General features: G+C 47.2%; 1 protein-coding gene across 1 annotated transcript in view; it reads right to left on the bottom strand.

Annotated features, from left to right (window-relative positions):
• Positions 1-3,968: 3,968 nt before the first annotated feature.
• Positions 3,969-19,941, bottom strand: part of LOC147096194 (E3 ubiquitin-protein ligase TRIM39-like) — a 546,064-nt gene continuing 530,091 nt past the window's right edge. The window contains exon 6 of the mRNA XM_085973792.1: positions 3,969-4,729. Within this exon, the coding sequence (XP_085829918.1) occupies positions 3,969-4,729 (761 nt within the window). The remainder of the gene's footprint in view (positions 4,730-19,941) is intronic.

The raw sequence follows: 19,941 nt of genomic DNA, 5'->3' as shown, positions 1-19,941 counted from the left end.
AAGGAACCCAGAAGAGGTTACTCTCAGAGAAAGGGCTGAAGCTAGATAAGGCTTTCAGCGTGGCAGTATCATACGAAGCAGCAGCAAGGGGAGCTGTGGAAATACAGCAAAAGCCACAGGAACATGGCACCCACGAAATGACACGGGGATTTGCAAAATTTTATCGCTGCGGCAGAACAACCCATAACCAGAAGGACTGCTGGTCCAAGGACAAAATATGTAGGCAATGCGGAAAGATGGGACACATTGCACGAGTTTGCAGGCCTGGGAAGAAGACCAACGACAACAAAAAGGCTACTAAGGAACCGTACAGGAAAGTACAAAAGATGACGGACAGTAGTTCCGAAGACCAGATGAGCGATAGTGAATCCGGGAACAAGAGACTAAGCTGTCTCAAACTTCACAACGTAATCGCAAAAGAGGATCACCGAACCATTTGGGTCACCCTCATGATAGCAGGGTCCCAAGTCAAAATGGAATTGGATACAGGATCAGCTCTAACCGTCATGAATCGACGAGACTACGAGCGGCTATTCTCACACATACACTTGAAAGAGACATCCATTGTCTTGAAGACGTATACGGGGCAAAAAGTATACCCCAGAGGAAAAATAAGGGTGCCTGTCGAATACAACGGCAAGGAAATACAGAAATTGTATCTGTACATACTGCAAGATGGTGGACCACCGTTATTGGGACGTGAATGGATCAGAAAGATAAGTTTAGACTGGCACTCCATTCAGGCACTGACGGTGGCTGGTAAAAAGGATGACGACGTCACTCCTGGTCGATTGTCAACAATCTTAGCTAACGCCAAAGAGGTATTTCAACAAGAACTGGGAACTCTTAAAGGCATAACCGCCTTGATAAAAATAGAAGAGAATGCAATTCCCAAGTTTTCAAAGCAAGACCGGTACCATATGCAATTCGCCCAGCCGTCGAGGCAGAGCTGGAGAATCTGGAGAATGCAGGCGTGTTATCTAAGGTAGACTGGAGCGAGTGGGCGACACCCATCGTTCCTGTCATGAAGAAAACGTTAAACAATAAGTCTGAGGAGCCAAGGAAGGTTCGCATCTGTGGGGACTTCAAGGTGACGGTGAACCCAGTCCTTCACACAGTACAATATCCTCTTCCAAGGATAGAAGATATCTTCGCCTCACTATCTGGAGGGAAGCGTTTTACAAAAATTGACCTAGCACAAGCATATTTGCAGATGGAGGTTGAAGAATCCTCCAGGAAGTATCTCACGATAAACACTCACAAAGGTCTTTACCAGTGTAATCGACTGGTATTCGGAGTAGCATCAGCTCCGGCGATATGGCAAAGAGCGATGGAACAAGTCCTGCAAGGGATTCCGGGGACTCAGTGTTACTTGGACGACATCCTAGTGACAGGTGAAGATGAAAGTGAACACCTTGCCAACCTAGAACAGGTGCTCACTAGACTACGTGAACATGGGCTACTAGCCAATCGCCCCAAGTGCGAGTTTTTTAAGAAACAGATATCGTATTGTGGCCACGTGATTGATGAAGAGGGGTTACATAAGTCCCCTGACAAAATTGAAGCGGTAGTTAAGGCTCCAGCGCCTGAAAATGTGTCGCAACTGAGGTCATTCCTCGGATTGGTGAATTACTACCATAAGTTTTTGCCAAATTTGTCCACAATTTTGCACCCACTGAACGCCCTACTACAAACGGGAGTAGCATGGAAATGGAGCGATGAATGTAAGCGGGCCTTTCAGAAGAGTAAGGACCTAATCATTTCAAGAGAAGTATTGGCTCACTACAACCCATCACTACCGATAAGACTGGCGTGTGATGCGTCTCCCTACGGCATTGGGGCGGTACTGTCACATAAATTCCTTGATGGTTCAGAGAGGCCAATAGCTTTTGCGTCACGCTCGTTAACTTCAGCCGAGCGTAACTACGCCCAGATTGACAGAGAGGCCCTCAGCCTGGTGTGGGGGTGAAGAAGTTCAATCACTACCTGCACGGTCAGAAATTTACTCTACTAACTGATCATCAACCTCTTGTCTCCATTTTCAACCCTCAGAAGGGCGTACCGATAATGACAGCACAACGGCTACAGAGGTGGTCCCTTTTCCTAGGGGCACACCAATATGACATCGAGTACAAAGGAACTAAACAGCATGGGAATGCTGATGGATTGTCGCGCCTACCGTTGCCGATGGTGGAAGAAGAACTTGCAGTGGATCCAGTGGAGATATTCCATTCGACCATAGTCGAATGTCTCCCTGTGATGAATGCAAACATAGAAAAGGAAACACGAAATGACCCGACACTCTCCTGGGTCTATGATTTAACGGTGAAGGGATGGCCAGCACATGGCGAACCACTGCTGCCAGCATTCTCGCCGAGAAGAGAACAGCTGTCATTGTGCAGAGGAACCTTGATGTGTGGATCCAGAGTAGTAATTCCACCCAAATTGAAGGATAGAGTGCTCAATGAGCTTCATGAGGGTCATCTGGGCGGGATAAAAATGAAGAACTTAGCCAGAGCATTTGTGTGGTGGCCGGGAATCGATAGAGAAATCAAAGAGATGACCAAGAGCTTTACAGGATGCCAGAAGGTCCAAAACGCCCCACCACAAGCCCCTCTGCATCCATGGGAGTGGCCCTCATCTCCATGGCAAAGGGTGCACATTGATTTTGCTGGTCCATTTATGGACTCGATGTTTTTAATTGCGGTGGATGCACATTCAAAGTGGCCAGAGGTAATAAAAATGTCCTCAACCACCACACAAAAAACTATCACAGTCTTATGAACCATATTCGCCAGGAATGGGCTGCCTGAACAGATTTGCTCCGACAATGGACCACAGTTTGTGTCTGAAGAGTTCCGGAGGTTCTTAAAGAACAATGTTGTTAAGCATTACACATCCGCCCCATATCATCCAGCCACTAATGGATTGGCCGAGAGGTTCGTTCAAACATTCAAGAAGGCTATCAAGGCAATGTGTAATGAAGATATACCCCTACAACACAAGGTGGATAACTTCTTGTTTGCCTACCAGAATGCGACACATGCGGTTACCAACCAAACTCCAGCCATGATGTTCTTCAATCGAAGACTACGATGCCGCTTGGATTTGGTTAAGCCAAATGTCCGAAGAGATGTGGAGAACAGGCAGTTTCAGAATATGAATGAAAGGCCAACCAGGAGTTTTAAGATAGGTCAACCAGTTTTGGCCCGGGACTACCGCACAGAGAAATGGCAGCCAGGAACGATCTGTACACGGCAAGAACCTCTAATGTATACCGTGGACGTTGGAGAGAGCATTGTAAGACGCCATGCTGACCAGATTCTAGAGTCACTGGAAAACGTCAACTCCACACCACGATCTGATACACCTGGCGATGAAACCGAAGTACCAATTGCATCTACCGCAGAATCGGTGATATTGGAAGCAGACGAACCAAACAACGACATTGATCCCGACTCAACTTTGCCAGAAGAACCTGATACCCCAAAGAGGCGTTATCCAGACAGAATCAGGAAGCCTCCTCAAAGACTGAACTTATAATTGCTTAACTTCAACTAATGTATCTAGCAACCGTAATTGTAATTGTAATTAGTTATTATTTAGTTGTTAAATGAATGTTATGTACTGTTTATCTAAAAGGGGAGGAATTGTTGTGTATGTACCTTTAAGGGAATAACTGGTCTTAGACTGCAGTACCGGCAGTGACCACCCCTGTATAAAAGGCCCTAGCAGGCTTCTGTAGTTTCAGTACCAGGTTGTCTCCATTCAGTAAAGACCTGTTATAACAACTCCTGCAGTCCGTGTCTCAATCATACACGGACATAACACATCTCACCCTGGTTCCTCTCTCCTGCCCCTCTTTACCTTTTCCCATCTTGAGTCTGTGGTTCCCTTGGTGTATTTCGACCCATGTTTAAATTCACTCTGCCTCTGGGCCCCGATGACTCTCGATGTTCTTGAGGTTTTTATTTAATTTTACAGGGGTCTTTGGAGCAGTTGCCATGAGTTTGTTCCACTGCACCGATTAAACAAACAAATCTCACCAACAAGACATTGTCACTCGGTTGTAGCCACCCTGACCTCAGGTGACATTGGGACCATTCGCACCACCTGTGACTGAGACCGACACCCATCAGTTTGCAGGAGGCAGGTAGATGGTGGGAAATTATGGGATGGAGCTGACAGTGACATTTAACCCCGCAGATTGTCAGCGGGGCGGAGTTTTTCCCGCCCTCACTCAGTCCCGGACAGAAGATGGGAAAGATTCTCTCAGTGAAAGTGCGGGTGAAGGTGTGGAGATGGGACATGTTGTCCGCATTGTAAAATGACACCTGTCCTCCCTCATAGTCCAGGTACACCCCGATCTTCCGGGGCTTCACACTCAGGGTGAGTGGGGTCGGTGAGGGGGAGGTGAAGGCAACATAGCCTCTTCTGGGCAGCAGCGACACAGTCCAGTATCCGAGCTCAGGTATCGGGTCAATGTCCCCTTTCCTCTTGACAGACTCTCGGGCCACTCCGAGACCCCACCGTGTCTTTTCCCCCACCTCCACCTCCCAGTTGTGTCTCCCTGATGTGAATCCCTCTGATCCCAGGATACTGACCCAGGGATCAAACCTCTCCGGGGTGTCAAGGAGCTCCTGCCATTTGTCTCCAAGTCTCACACTGGTCCGGTCCTCAGACAGGATGAGCCGGGGATTCACTGTGTTTGGATCCAGAGTCAGAGAGGCTGGAGCTGGAGGCAAGTTACAATAACACAGTCAGTGATTTAGTTTGTTGCTGTGATTTATTCAAACACTTTCCCTTTTTAAAGTGGCCATTCGGGGGATTCCCGGGAACTGCGGTGTTTTTAAAGGGCTCCAGGTTCTGTTATTGGAATCTGCTCTGACCCGGGGGTTTACGCTCCTGGGGTCACTCTGGCCTCTGTTGCCCACTGCGATCCGACCAGGAACTCTGCGGCCCCCGGTCCCCTGCTGTTCTCAGCGGCTGCAGAGTGACCCAGGGACCTTCAGAAACACACAAGGAATTGGCGCCAGAGGCTACAGTGGGGCCTCCAAACGGAAGAGGGGGAAAGGTACAGACACCGGAAGGAAAGAGAGAAGGGAAGGGAAAAGGGTAAAAGAAGCAAAAGAATGGGAACTGCTGCAGAGGAGAAGAGAGAACCCAGAGGAGGAGGGAAACTAACTTTATAAAAAACCGACATCATGATATCCATAAATCTCAATGGACTCCAACACACAATCAGCCAAAACTAAACTGATCGACATAACAGGACAGGTGGAAGCGGCATTTCTACAGGAGACCCTCCTCATCGCCCTCAGAACACACCAGGTTTATGAGTGAGTGGGTGGGACAAATGCTGGCCGCCTTCTCCTCAGCCAAGAGCAGGGGACAGTTACACTAATCACCAGCAACCTCCCCATTACTATGGAGACAAACATTCCTGGAGAAGGACGCCGCTCCATCTGAATGAAATTTAACTAACAGGGCAACCCAAAATGATGCTTCAGTTCAGTGTCCCGAATGAGGAGTCCCCACATCAGCATTCCTCACACTCCCCCACCTATGGACAGCACAGGAACCAGGAGTGGAGACCCAGACTGTGCTCTTCACTCCAAACAGGACAAGCTCCCAGCGGACACAGGACACAGGGACAAGCAGCCGGAGCAATCCGAGATCAAAGTAGTGTCCTGGGCCTAGAGGATGTATGGCGGGCCCACACCCCAAAGAGAAGGAATGTGCCTTCTACTTGAACCAACACAAGACACACGCCAGGATCGGCTACTCCTCCCTGAAGCATCCCGTCTATCCTGCCTAACCTGTTGTGATAGGAGGTAAACATGACTTGCACCAATTAAACTCCACTCCGCCCTCGGAGCCTCACACCTTCCCTCCTACATGACTCCTGCCTACCTCTAGGCGAAGCTCATCTCCTCACATATACCCTAAGGTGGAAAATGCTTGACTGATCTATTGCACACGGTCACTCTGGGCCCTAATCTCAGACACTGAGCTCCAATCTGGCAAAAACACACCAACTGACGCCCACCCTACCAAGTTTTACAAGGCCACAATCCCGGAGCTTTCTCCCCTCTGGCTGAACCTCCTACACCCTGTACTGGAGACACTGAACCAGATATTCTGAAATTCATCACAATCACGTCAATACATAAGAAAAGTAAGGTTATCCCCACATGTTCACCATGATGTGCCTCAATAATTCCGAGACTCGAAGTTAGCAGAACAAAAACAAGGCTTTTATTAACTTAGAAAGTAACACGTAAGAGAGAGAGATGTCTTCCTTCTGGAGACTGAGGCCAGACTGAAGCTAGCTTACAAATGGGGCCAGGTATGGGCGGAGCCCTACACACAGCACATTCCAGTATACAATACAGCACATTCCAGTACACAATACAATGAGGTCTGGGGGAAGGGAAATGACACTGAAACCGATCTCAGTCACAGGCAGTGGTGAATGGAATATTTCATCACACACCATACACACTCCTTAATGCTGACTGTAAAATATTGGCCAAGGTCCTGCCCTCCAGACTAGACACGGACACCAGTGATCTTTTAATCTGGGGTCTGGGAGCCGGTTTAGGCTCCTCTCATCTGAATTGATAATCAGGAAAAGGAATATAAGAGTTTTACCGGGGTTAATGGCGTCTATCATTTCTCTCCACGCTGTGTACTGTAAAGGGCCATTGAACTTTCCGATTGACAGCTTGCCATCTGCTAATGATGGTTTAATAATAGTCCTCACCAGTCCTGTAAATATTAAACAGTTGATGTTATAAAGTGATCATAAAACCTTTGCTGAGTTATTTTATTAAATTGCGCAGAGTTTCAGTAAACAGTGTGTCCTACCTCCTCTCCTGACATGTTTCCCCCGAAACCAATAAAACACAAATCTGAGTTGACGGAGACTGGCCATCCATATCCGGACAGCAGAAATTACACCCACATTGTGACAAGATGCTGATAATTCCGAATTCTCACTGCCGGGAATGCACAGCTAGAAAGAGGATATATTTGAAAACCAGGCAGCAGAAATTTCACCCAAATTATTAAAAGCATCTGATAGAAGGAGGATGCAGTTGGAAAATCTGATTTGTATTGTCAGGTTCTGGAACTGAACACCAGTCTCACTCAGAGACACAGTGACTCTCACACCCACCACACCAGACACACCCACACACTCACACAATGTAACTGGAACTGGATTGTAATGTGAGCTCCAGGAGAATATTAACCTCTTGGGGACACAGAAATAATTACAACCTAAGTATTGAGATCACGGCAACACAATCCCAGGATCCTGCAGACAGTGTGGGAGCCGGTTAGTTTAGTTATTAACTAATTAAATAAGTAAAATAAGGCTAGCCTAAGCTATGGCAGGGCAGATTGTGGGCTCGATTTTGCCAGTGTGGGCAGGCTGGGTCATGTCAGGTGGTCGTCGTGTCAGGACCCCGACTCCGAAGTGAAGTGGGGGAAAAGTGCGATTTTCCCCTAATTGGGCACTTGATTTCCAGCGTGTGGGAACCCCTGGCCCAATGAGTCTTTTCATACAGAAAGTCCCCTCCGATGATGTCATCAATGCAGCTGGATTTAAGGCCTGCAAGCAGCCTTGCTTCTTCTGGAGACTGCAAACTTTGTGGTGATTGTAGTAAGGAATTCATTGATCGACTATGTCCACCAGCAGGCAAAAGTGTGCTCCACACTTCGATGAGCCCCCGCTCCAAGCTCTGGTGGAGGGAGCAAGATCAAATAAGGAGGTGCTCTTCCCTTCCTCAAGGAGGAAAAAGCCACCCCAGCAGACTAAAGCTGTGTGGCTGCAAGTGGCCCAGGAGGTCAACTCCATTTCAATGAGACACAGAACCTGGCTGCAGTGCAGGAAGAGGTTTCATGACCTTCTCCACACAGGAAAAGTGAGTATGACTTTCCCATCTCCCTCAATCTGATCCCCATTGCCTCGCCTCACCAGCACTCTGCTTTGCTAACCTCTTCCTCCACATCCCACTTGACACTTACATCACAGCACCCTTACCCATTGCCTCTCTATGGCCACATTCACTTAACTATTCGACCATGCTGCCCTCACACTCTCTATCACTGTGATGCAACAACAACAACAACTTACAACACACAGGGAGGGCCCTTTGTCTCCTTCTAACCACCAACGATATGGATTCTCTACACTCACTCCTCCATTCTCACTCAAACTTCACTTGTGTCCATCATTGCAGGAAAAGAGAGCCCACAATAAGAGGGAAAGAGCCATGACAGGAGGAGGGCCACCCTTAGTAGCCCAGCTCACCACCTCGGAGGAGGCGGCACTGGAAATCGCCGGGATCGAGGAGGATTCCCAAGTGGGGGATGGACAGATGGGTGCATCACAGCAAGCTGGTGACAGAATAGTTTGGCATCTCGCTCATTGACATTGCATGAGTCACTGATAATGAATCTGATGCTCTAACAGATTGACTTATGATCAGCTGCACTATTCAATGTTCATGTAACCTTGACCTCACATCTCTAACTGTTTCCTTTACTCCCCCACAGGACCATCGAAAGCCCCCGTCCCCACTGTCCAGGAGGAAGAGCCTGAACTTCCAGACTCCTCAGAGGAAGCTGCAACCTCTGAGGGCGCAGCGTCAGCAGAATTCAGCGCACCCAGCACCAGCGCAGACACTCACACCTCGGTGGGACCTTCGGGACATAGAGTAGTGTTTGTCACCTGCTGTATCACAGCTCACAAGTGAGCATCAGCAGATGGTGGAGACAGGGTCAGCAGTGGAGAGTCCTCGTCGGAGGGCGCAGGACTCTGCCAGTCGGCTCAGCTGCATGTCGACCCTGTGCCTCCGGGTCCATCCAGAAGGAGAGCGGTGCTGGAACTCCAGGAACAGATGCAGGAGTCTCTGGCAGGTATTGGCTCCAGGGTCGCTGCGAGTGTGGAGTGAATGGAGGGGTCCATCGCAAACATGAGCAGAGCCTTTGTGGAGGCATTGGCGCATGAATGCTTCACCGCGGAAAGGATGGCAACCTCCAGGGAAAGGATGGCTACCTCCGTGGTAAGGCTGGCTACCGTAGTGGAGAGGATGGCTACGGTAGAGGAGAGGATGGCTACGGTAGAGGAGAGGATGGCTACAGTAGAGGAGAGGATGTCTACGGCCATGGAGGAGCTTAGTCGCCAGGGTCTTGAAAACATGGTCATTGTTCAGAATAGACTGACATCTCTGGAGGAGCGATGGTCAGCTATGGTGCAGAGAAACCAGACCTTCATGGAAGTCCTCTGGAGTAGGACTTCCAGTACAGAAACGGGTCCTCATGGCCCCCCTGAAGTGCAGCAAGGTGCTGTCAAGCCACTTGCTAGCTCTGAAGTGGGGTTGACCCATGAGAGGGATGTTGGTGGCAGACAACAAGGAAGTGGGGGCTCCTCTCCAAGCGCTCACATGACCATGCCACTGCAGAGCCCTCGGTCAGAGCCCCACCAGAGTCCTCACCCAACTGAGATCGGCGTCTCAGCCCCTGCCCAGCCGCAGGAGCAACAGACTGTTGCTGAGCCCTCACAGATTCGCAAATCCAGAGGACAGCCGCCAAAGGTGTCGAGACAGGAGCAGCAAGAAAGTGAGCAATGGGCCTCCACATCCGCTGAAGCCACAGGGGAAGCACCACATAGGAGCACACGTAAGAGGAAGATAAAGCACAAGTCACAAGGGTAGTCACTTGGGTGCTGTGATGTATTGTATTTGGACCAGCCATCATTGTCATGGTATCATAAACAGATTTGATGGCAAACTGTTGAAGTTGTGGCCTGTGTCATTTCGCAAATGGGACTTTCACACTGAGGGCTTAGGGCGACTTGCAATTGTCAGTATGGTGGTCAGAGTGATAGGGCTGGATTTTGCCAATGGGGGCGGACTGGGTGCGTGTCAGGTGGTCGGCAGTTCCCAACCCCGCCTCCGATGGGATTCGTGACAATTGGCCGATTTTCCCCTAATTGGGCACTTGATTTCCATCGTGTGGAAACCCCTGGCCCAATAACTCTTTTCATACAGAAACTCGCCGCTGATGACGTCATCTATGCAGCTGGATTTAAGGCCTGCAAGCAGCCTTGCTTCTTTTTCAGCCTTACAACTTTATGATTATTCTTCTGAAGGATTCCTTCTGCAAGTATGTTCAGCACTAGACCAAAGTGTGCACACAGATTCGATGAGACCTCCTTCTAAGCTCTGGTAGAGAGAGCAAGAGCAAATAAGGAGGTGCTCTTTCCTTCCTCAGGGAGGAAAACACCTCCACAACAGACTAAAGCTGTGTGGCTGCAAGTGGCCCAGGAGGTCAATGCTATTACTATGTGCAGCAGTACCTGGCTGCAGTGCAGAATGAGGTTTCATGACCTTCTCCGCACAGGAAAAGTGAGTATTACATTCCCATCACCCTCAATCTGCTCCCCATCACCTCTCATCACCAGCACTCTGCTTTGTCAACCTTGTAAAGGAAATAGCCAAATTCCAAGAGATACACCATCCTATGAACAGATTTCTGATTTTATTAATACATGACATACTTGTGTATTTTGAATGTTGTATTTGAATTGTCCCACATAGCTTACCGTAGTTGGGATGTGCAATGCACTATGGGAAATAGAGTGCATTTTAGTTGAGAAGAATCTCTTGGAAGATGGCTGTTAACTGAACTCTGTTTCCTGCGTACTCTTTTAATTGTTATACAAGCAAGGTTAATAAACTCATGAGATATAACAAAAGTGGCGACGAGGACGTCTGAACTTACGTGGCTCTGCTGTGCGGAAGATACTCGGGTTTTACGTGTTTAAAACTGTTATTTTTGCCGTGGACAGTTTATTAAAGTGAGGCTGGCTCGAGGGTAACAGAGCTTGCAATGGCGGGAAGATGAGACGCAGTATAAGGTACTAACGACTTGCGGAAGGGGAGGAAAAGCAGTGAGTAAATCGGGAAGGACATTTGTTCAACTGTGAAACGATCTGTGAATTGAAGCACTAAATAACTGATAGTGATTTTAGTTGAGTTCAACATTGGAAGGATCCTTAGTGAATGATAATTAGGAGCCTGAGAGAAGGAAAATGGCTGGAATTATCGGTAACATTGGACCGTTTGATGAGAATGTCGAACAATGGAGCTCATACACAGAACAATTTGAATACTTCACACAAGCAAATGACATTGGAGGGAACAAAGTAGTACCTACATTGTTAAGTGTGATGGGACCAAAGACTTTCAATCTTTTGCGTACTTTAGTGCATCCAGATAAACCAGGGACTAAACAATATAGCGAAATTGTGGAGATACTAAAAGGGCATTTTTCACCTAAATCCCTAGTCATAGCTGAGAGGTTTAGGTTCCACAGGCGTAACCAGGAAGAAGGAGAAACAGTGACCATGTTTGTAGCTGCACTAAAAAGACTATCAGAGCACTGTGAGTTTAATGACATGCTAAATGATACTATAAGAGACAGGCTAGTGTGTGGTATGAGAACTGAAGCCATACAGAAGAGACTATTAACGGAGAGTAATCTGACTCTACAAAAGGCCATTGAAATCAGTATTTCCATGGAATTGGCAGCTAAGGAAGCCCAACAGTTGGGTGCAACAGAAAAAGTGCACAAAGAAAGAACAGAGAGCCAAGGGCCATGTTTCCGTTGTCGCAAAACGGGGCATCTTGCATCTGCATGCTGGTGTGTGGACATGGATTGCCACAGCTGTGGTAAAAAGGGACATATTCAGCGCGCATGCAGAAATAAAAAGGACACAGAGAAAACGTCAAAGACGGAAGGAAGGAAAAAAACATTCAGACAAAAGACAAAGAAGCATGTCCGCTCTGTAGAACAGGACAAAACAGAGGCAAGTGACACTTCAGAGGAGGAACTATTACTGAACGTGCTGACTGTAGCTGGGGATTTGCATTGCTACTGGGTTTCACCCTTGCTAGAGGGGTAGCCTGTGTGAATGCAGATCGATACCAGGGCAGCAGTATCTCTTATGTCAGAGACAGTCTACAAAAAGACATTAAAGCACCTTCCACTTCAACCAGCTAATATAGCGTTAAAGACATATACCGGTGAAAGAGTAACCGTGAGAGGTATCACTGAGGTCACAGTTCAGTTGAATGGACAAACTAGGAAGTTACCACTCTACGTAGTTAAAGGAGACTACCCCTCCCTGCTGGGACGTTCATGGATGGAGAGAATAAAATTAGACTGGTCATCAGTCTACATGATGTCACACAATGATCCAGGCTTATCCGCCATCTTAAAGAAACATGCAGAAGTCTTTAATGGAGAACTGGGTAGCATGAAAGATATCACTGTGAAGCTTCGTATTAAGCAGGATAGCAAACCCAAGTTCATGAAGGCACGACCCGTACCTTATGCCATCAGACCAAAAGTCGAGGCTGACTGAGAAGCTCTAGTTGAAAGCGGAGTACTAGAACCAGTCAGCGTGAGTGAATGGGCAACGCCCATCGTACCAGTGCTCAAGAAAGGGGGTGGAGTTAGGATATGTGGAGATTTTAAAGTAACTGTTAACCCTGTATTGTCAGTGGAGCAATATCTGCTCCCCATATTGATGATTTGTTTGCGGGACTTGCTGGGGGCCAGAAGTTTAGCACAATCGACCTCTGTCAAGCCTACCTGCAAATGCATGTGGATGAACAGTCACGAGAAATGCTGACTATTGTGACACACAAGGGCCTATTTAGGTATCGTCGACTCCCTTTCGGAATTACATCAGCTCCAGCGCTTTTCCAACATGCTATGGACCAGATCCTTAGTGGATTGCCTGGAGTCCAGTGCTACTTAGATGATATCTTAGTGACTGGGCGTGATGACCAAGAGCATCTGCGTAACTTGGAGGCAACGCTACAGAGACTGAGGGATTATGGACTCAGAGTTCGCAGGGATAAATGCGATTTTTTTCAGGCATCAGTTGAATACCTCGGTCATGTGATCAATGCCACAGGCCTTCACAAGGCACCGTCCAAGACCAAGGCAATCGTGGATGCCCCAGCACCTGAAAATATCAGCCAGCTGCGTTCTTTTCTAGGGTTATTGAACTACTATGGTTGGTTCATACCGAACCTAGCCTCGATGCTGAGGCTGCTGCATTGGTTGCTATGTAAAGACAAGAAGTGGGAATGGACTAACAAGTGCCAGGAGGCGTTCATGACAGCAAAGGACACGCTCCTGAAGTCAGAGGCTTTGACGCATTTTAACCCTTCATTACCAATACAGTTAGCTTGCGATGCATCGTCATATGGTGTGGGAGCGGTCATTTCTCATATCATGCCAAACGGAGAAGAGAAGCCGATAGCATTCGCATCTAGGACTTTGAACAGAGCTGAAACTAACTACGCCCAAATAGAATGAGAAGCACTGAGCATCGTTTTTGGCGTTCGCAAGTTTCACCAATATTTGTACAGGAGACAGTTCACCCTACTAACAGATCACCACCCTCTCATGACCATCTTCGGGCCACATACAGGGATTCCGTCACTTGCTGCGAGCAGAATGCAAAAGTGGGTGCTGCTGTTGTCTGCACACACATTTGACATTAGATACCGCAAGTCTGACCTGCACGGCCACGCCGACGGTCTTTCCAGGTTGCCGCTGCCTGTCACCAAGCCTAAGACGCGTAGCATGGACATCTGCTATTTTAGGCAGGTGGAGAACATGCCTGTTACTTCGACACAGGTCTGACGAAACACCAGAAATGACCCAGTGTTGTCTGCAGTGCTGGACATTATCGTTAGGGGCAAGCTTGACAGCGATGACCCAAACCTGAAACCATATCTCTTAAGGAGAAACAAACTGTCGGTGCAGTCTGGATGTTTGCTGTGGGGGAGGAGAGTGGTTATTCCACCATCGCTACGGAAACCAGTGTTACAGCAACTACACTCCGGACACTGCGGAATGGTTCGTATGAAAGAAATAGCGAGGAGCTACTTCTGGTGGCCGGGTATGGATGGACAGATTGAGGACAAAGCTAAAACCTGTTCCTCATGCCAGAGAGTTCGTAATGTGCCACAGCTTGCACCTCTTCACCCCTGGGACTTTCCGGAGGAAGCATGGCACCGCATTCATGTAGACTTTGCAGGTCCATTCGAGGAGAGAATGTTCCTGGTGGCTGTTGACGTGCACAGTAAGTGGCCAGAGGTTGTTATAATGGGGTCCACCACCGCTGAGAAGACCATCGAGAAGTTAAGGTGAGGTGTTCAGCCGATTTGGATCTCCGATGCAACTTGTCTCAGACAACGGTCCACAGTGGGTGTCACAAGAAATGGCTACATTCCTGCAGGTGAATGGCGTACAACGTATCAGGGCTGCACCATACCACCCTGTGACCAATGGTCTAGCTGAGAGGTTTGTTCAGACCATGAAACACTCTCTAAAGGCATCGTAAGGCCAGGGAACGCTTCATCAGTGCCTGAATAGTTTCCTGTTGAGTTACAGGAACACACCACATGCGACCACAAAAGCATCACCTGCCACTCTACTGCTCAAAAGAGAGCTATGAACCAACTTCGACCTGCTGAAGCCACCAAAGGTGAAAGACGTGGTACAGTATCAGCAGGACAAGCAGATCAAGCGACGTGAACAACGCCCCAAAGACAGAGTCTTCAGTCCAGGTGAACATGTGTTGGCACGGAACTACAGTGGTGGACTTAAGTGGGTTCCTGCTACTGTTATTGCACAGACTGGTCCAGTATCCTACACTGTACAGATACCCGAGCACATTGTCTGGAAGAGACACACCGATCAGCTTCTGCGAAGTGCAGCGACACCCACTGAACCACCAACAGCAGTTTATCTGCCATTGGGTGACGCTGTGGGTCATCCGCCTTCTACACCGAGAGGCTCACCTTCTGAGGAAGCAGCCGCTTCAGCCCCTATCTCATCAGCAAGGGAGACCTGTATACAGGCACCCCAGCCGCCTACACCTGTGGTGACGTCACCTGTGAGAGACAATGAACTGGAGAGCCAGGTTGACCGCCGGTATCCCACCAGAGAGCGGCGGGCCCCTATACATATGAACTTATAGTTCAGAGGCTTACCCATTATCTGGGGCAGAATAATCCCCATGGGTATAGCCATGGTTGGAGGAAGTCTACCTTCACTCCCAGGTTATTGTGTTTTAAAAATTGTGTTTTAATTGTGTTTTATTGTGTTTTAAAAATTTTGTGGTTCTATTGGGACATCTAATGTAAGAGGGGAGGAGATGTTGTGTATTTTGAATGTTGTATTTGAATTCTCCCACATAGCTTACCGTTGGGATGTGCAATGCACTATGGGAAATAGAGTGCATTGAGTGGAGAAGAATCTCTTGCAAGATGGCTGTTAACTGAACTCTGTTTCCTGCGTACACTTTTAATTGTTATACAAGCAAGGTTAATAAACTCATGAGATATAACAATACTGGGTTTAAAAGTCTGGAAAGCCTCGGCGACACAAGCTGTGTCAATACAGGCTTCTGAGATAAAATGAAGTGTTAACAAAAGTTGTAAACACCACAAGCTTTTGAAATGGGAATTGGTTAAAAATACTAAAACAATGGCCCTATTGAAATAGCAGTTTGGCACTTCCAGAAGTTCTGGAGTTTGGGAGAAACACAATGGAATGACCCAAGTAAAGTGTTAAAAACTGACACTTTGAACAGGAACACAGAATATTAAAAAACCATGTGCCTTTATAAAAGTAACATCAAATGAAAGACAGGAAACATAAGTCAGTAATATAACCAACTAAAATGGCTAGGAAAATAAACACCCTAGTTGAAGTGTTTTTAATTTACATGTTGTAAAAAATACCAACAGAACACTTTGAAAATATGACTTCAATACATACACCAAGCAAATACATTGTGTTTGTGTTGAACTTGGAACACATAGTAGACATGACATCTTCTAATAACCAGTTAAGCCAATATTAAGAATTGAATGGAAGACCTTCGATAAGAATGACATCAAATAAATACTACTGTCATATTGTTTTTTATGATGGGTTTTGAAACACCTAGACAACAGACAGAAGTCTGCAAGCTAACAGTTGAATTGGCAGTAAGTATAGAGGAAAATCAACAGGAAGATGACTAGAGATAATCAGCTTACATCAGCAGAAAACTTCAAAGGATAAATCACTAAAAAAGGTATAAAAATAGAGCTTTTCAGAATAGAAAGTCAGAAGTCGCTGGGAAGGGGCAAGCGATTCTCAGCTTCAGAATCACTCTGTAAACCTACAACTCTGAGTCTCGGGTAATCAAGGTATTTGATTTTGGTGGATATCCTGGATTAAGAATATAGAAATGTAAAAATGTACGAAGTTAAGATTTGAGAATAAGGATCTCTGAGGATAAGAAATGTAAGCTATTTGTATTTTGAACTGTTAAAGTTGCGATTGATTCAACAGCTGTTAACTGTATGTCGGCTCTTAAATATATCTATATATTTTTAGAATTGTCTCAAGTAGTATTTCTGCATCAAACTCGCAAACTCAATTTCTGTGCACTCTTTTATAAGGAGTTGCAGAATTCTGGGGGGGGTTTCCAGACCCTCATAATATCCGGAAGGTTACAGTCTAGTTAAACTTATTAAAAGTGCTATTCAGAGGACGGTAATATCTTTATGTCATTCCTTTCCTTTAGGGACAGATAGTCTGAACCTTTAGACCCAATTAAGCATCTTATAGAATTCAGCTATCTCTAACTTTAGTTGAAGGAATACGCCTGATCTGGGGTAGCCCGAAAAGGGCTATGACTAGTAATTATCCCTTCAACCTCCTCCTCCACATCCCACTTAACCCTTACATCCCTGCACCCTTACCCATTCCCTCTCTCTTTATGTTCACATTCACTTAACTATTCGACAATGCAGCCCTCACACTCTATCACTGTGATGCAATGACAACAACTTACAACACACATGGAGGACCCTTGGTCTTGGCACCTCACTCCATCTTTGTCTCCTTCTAAGCATCTCTGCTATGGATTCTCTATAATCACTCCTTCATTCTCACTCAAACTCCACTTGTCTCCCTCATTGCAGGAAAAGAGAGCGCACAATAAGAGGGAAAGGGCGAGGACAGTAGGAGGGCCACCATCAACAGCCCAGCTCACCAATGCAGAAGAGGCGGTCCTGGAGATCACGGGAGTGGAGGAGGATGCGCATGTTTGGGACGGACAGATGGGCGCATCACAGCAAGCTGGTGACAGAATAGTTTTGCATCTCTCTCATTTATATTGCATGAGTGACTGATAATGATTCTGATGCTCTACCAGCTTGACTTATGATCATCTGCACCATTCAATATGCATGCAACCTTTACCTCCCAACTCTAACTCTTTCCTTTACTCCCCCATAGAACCATCGAGAGCCCCCGTCCCCACCATCCAGGAAGAATCACCTGAGCCTGAAGACTCTTCAGAGGAAGCTGCAACCTCTGAGGGCACAGCATCAGCAGAATTCAGCGCACCCAGCACCAGCGCAGACACTCACACCTTGGTGGGACCTTCGCGAGCTACAGCAGTGTTGTCACCTGATGTATCACAGCTCACAAGTGAGCATCAGCAGATGGTGGAGACAGGGACAGTGGTGGAGAGTCCTCATCGGAGGGTGCAGGACTCTGCCAGCTCGGCTCAGCTGCATGTCGACCTTGTGCCTCTGGGTCCATCCAGAAGGAGAGCGGTGCTGGAACTCCAGGAACAGGTGCAGGAGTCTCTGGCATGTTTTGTCTCCAGGGTCGCTGCGAGTGTGGAGCGAATGGAGGAGTCCATCACTAACATGAGCAGAGCCTTTGTGGAGGCATTGGCGCATGAACGCATCACCACCGAAAGGATGGCAACCTCCGTGGAAAGGATGGGTTGAGGAAGCGTTCAGTCAAGGTGGGGAGAGGGGTTTCCCAGGAGGTCACACTGGAGATGGGTGTCTGACTCCAAACTTCCAAAACAATGAATAGGCCTGCTAAAAGTTCCCCCAGACCTGAGACAACAAAGTTCTGCCACCTGCAAATGATGATTGGTGAAAACTCCTTTGTAATGGTGGAGCTGCAGCTGTTAGTAAGCAATCCACTTGTGAGGCCGCCAGGATTAACTGGTGTGTTCCAGAGGTACGTGCAGCAGGGGGGAAATGTGTTAAATTCAGAAAGGCTTCTCAAAATGGGATTATAGTGGTAATTAACTGGTTGTTAAGGGCCTTAAGGGCATATCCTGCCTCTTGGTGGCGGGATGGAAACGGGGTCTGAAACCATGAATGTGGGAAAATTGCTCAGAGGCGGGATGGAGGTGGGATCGGATCCTCCTGCTATTTTTGGCGATTTTAACACCTCACACGCCTCCAATCCCACCTCCTCGGGCCTGGCAAAATGGAGCGCATAGGATTCCGCAGGTTCTTGTCCATTGTCGATGCTCTGGATTCAACAAAGGAGGACAAAGGGATTAATTAAGAAAGGGAAAATAGAATATGAGAGTAAGCTTGCAGGGAGCATAAAAACTGACTGTAAAAGCTTTTATAGATATGTGAAGAGAAAAAGATTGGTGAAGTCAAGCGTAGGTCCCTTGGAGTCAGAATCAGGGGAATTTATAATGGGGAACAAAGAAATGGCAGACTAATTAAATACATATTTTGCTTCTGTCTTCACAAAGGAGGACACAAATAACCTCCCAGAGATGTCGGGGAATATAGGGTCTGATGAAAGGGAGGAACTGAAAGAAATCAGTACTTGTAGGGAAATGGTGTTAGGGAAATTGATGGGATTGAAGGCCGATAAATCCCCAGGGCCTGATAATCTACATCCTAGGGTACTTAAGGAAGTGGACCTAGAAATAGTAGATGCATTGCTGATCATCTTCCAACATTCGATGGAATCTGGAACAGTACCCATGGATTGGAGGGTAGCTAATGTTACCCCACTATTCAAAAAAGGTGGTAGAGAGAAAACGGGGAATTACAGACCGGTAAGCCTGACATCGGTAGTGGGGAAAATGCTAGAGTCCATTATAAAAGATGTAATAGCAGAGCACTTGGAAAACAGTGACAGGACCGGACAAAGTCAACATGGATTTACAAAAGGTAAATCGTGCTTGACTAATCTACTGGAATTTTTTGAGGATGTAACTAGTAAAATAGATAAAGGAGAACCAGTGGATGTGGTGTATTTGGACTTTCAGAAGGCTTTCGATAAGGTCCCGCATAAGAGATTAGCGTGTAAAGTTAAGGGACATGGGATTGGGGGCAAGGTATTGACTTGGATAGAGAACTGGTTGGCAGACAGAAAGCAAAGAGTTGGAATAAACGGGTCTTTTTCCGAATGGCAGGCAGTGACTCGTGGGGTACCGCAGGGATCGGTCCTTGGACCCCAGCTATTCACAATATATATTAATGATCTAGACAAGGGAACTAGATGTAATATCTCCAAATTTGCAGATGACACAAAGCTGGGTGGGCGTGTGTGCTGTGAGGAGGATGCCGAGAAACTACAGGATGATTTGGACAGGTTGGGTGATTGGGCAGAAGCATGGCAGATGCAATATAACGTGGTTAAATGTGAGGTTATCCACTTTGGTGGCAAAAACAAGAAGGCAGATTATTATCTGAATGGCAATAGATTGGGAGAAGGGGAAGTGCAACGAGACCTGGGTGTCCTTGTGCACCAGTCACTGAAGGTAAGCATGCAGGTGCAGCAGGTGGTTAAGAAGGCAAATGGTATGTTGGCCTTCGTAGCGAGAGGGTTTGAGTATAGGAACAAGGATGTCTTGCTGCAGTTGTACAGGGCCTTGTTGAGACCACATCTTGAGTATTGTGTGCAGTTTTGGTCGCCTTATCTGAGGAAGGATGTTCTTGCCATGGAAGGAGTTCAGTGAAGATTCACCAGGCTGATACCTGGGATGGCAGGAATGACGTATGAGGAGAGCTT

Source organism: Somniosus microcephalus, unplaced genomic scaffold (genome assembly GCF_052327205.1).
Source record: "Somniosus microcephalus isolate GS21.2 unplaced genomic scaffold, FLI_Smic_1.0 unresolved_chr1, whole genome shotgun sequence".
Lineage (NCBI taxonomy): Eukaryota > Metazoa > Chordata > Chondrichthyes > Squaliformes > Somniosidae > Somniosus > Somniosus microcephalus.
Note: the sequence above shows the minus strand (reverse complement) of the source record. Positions and strands in the feature narration are given on the sequence as shown.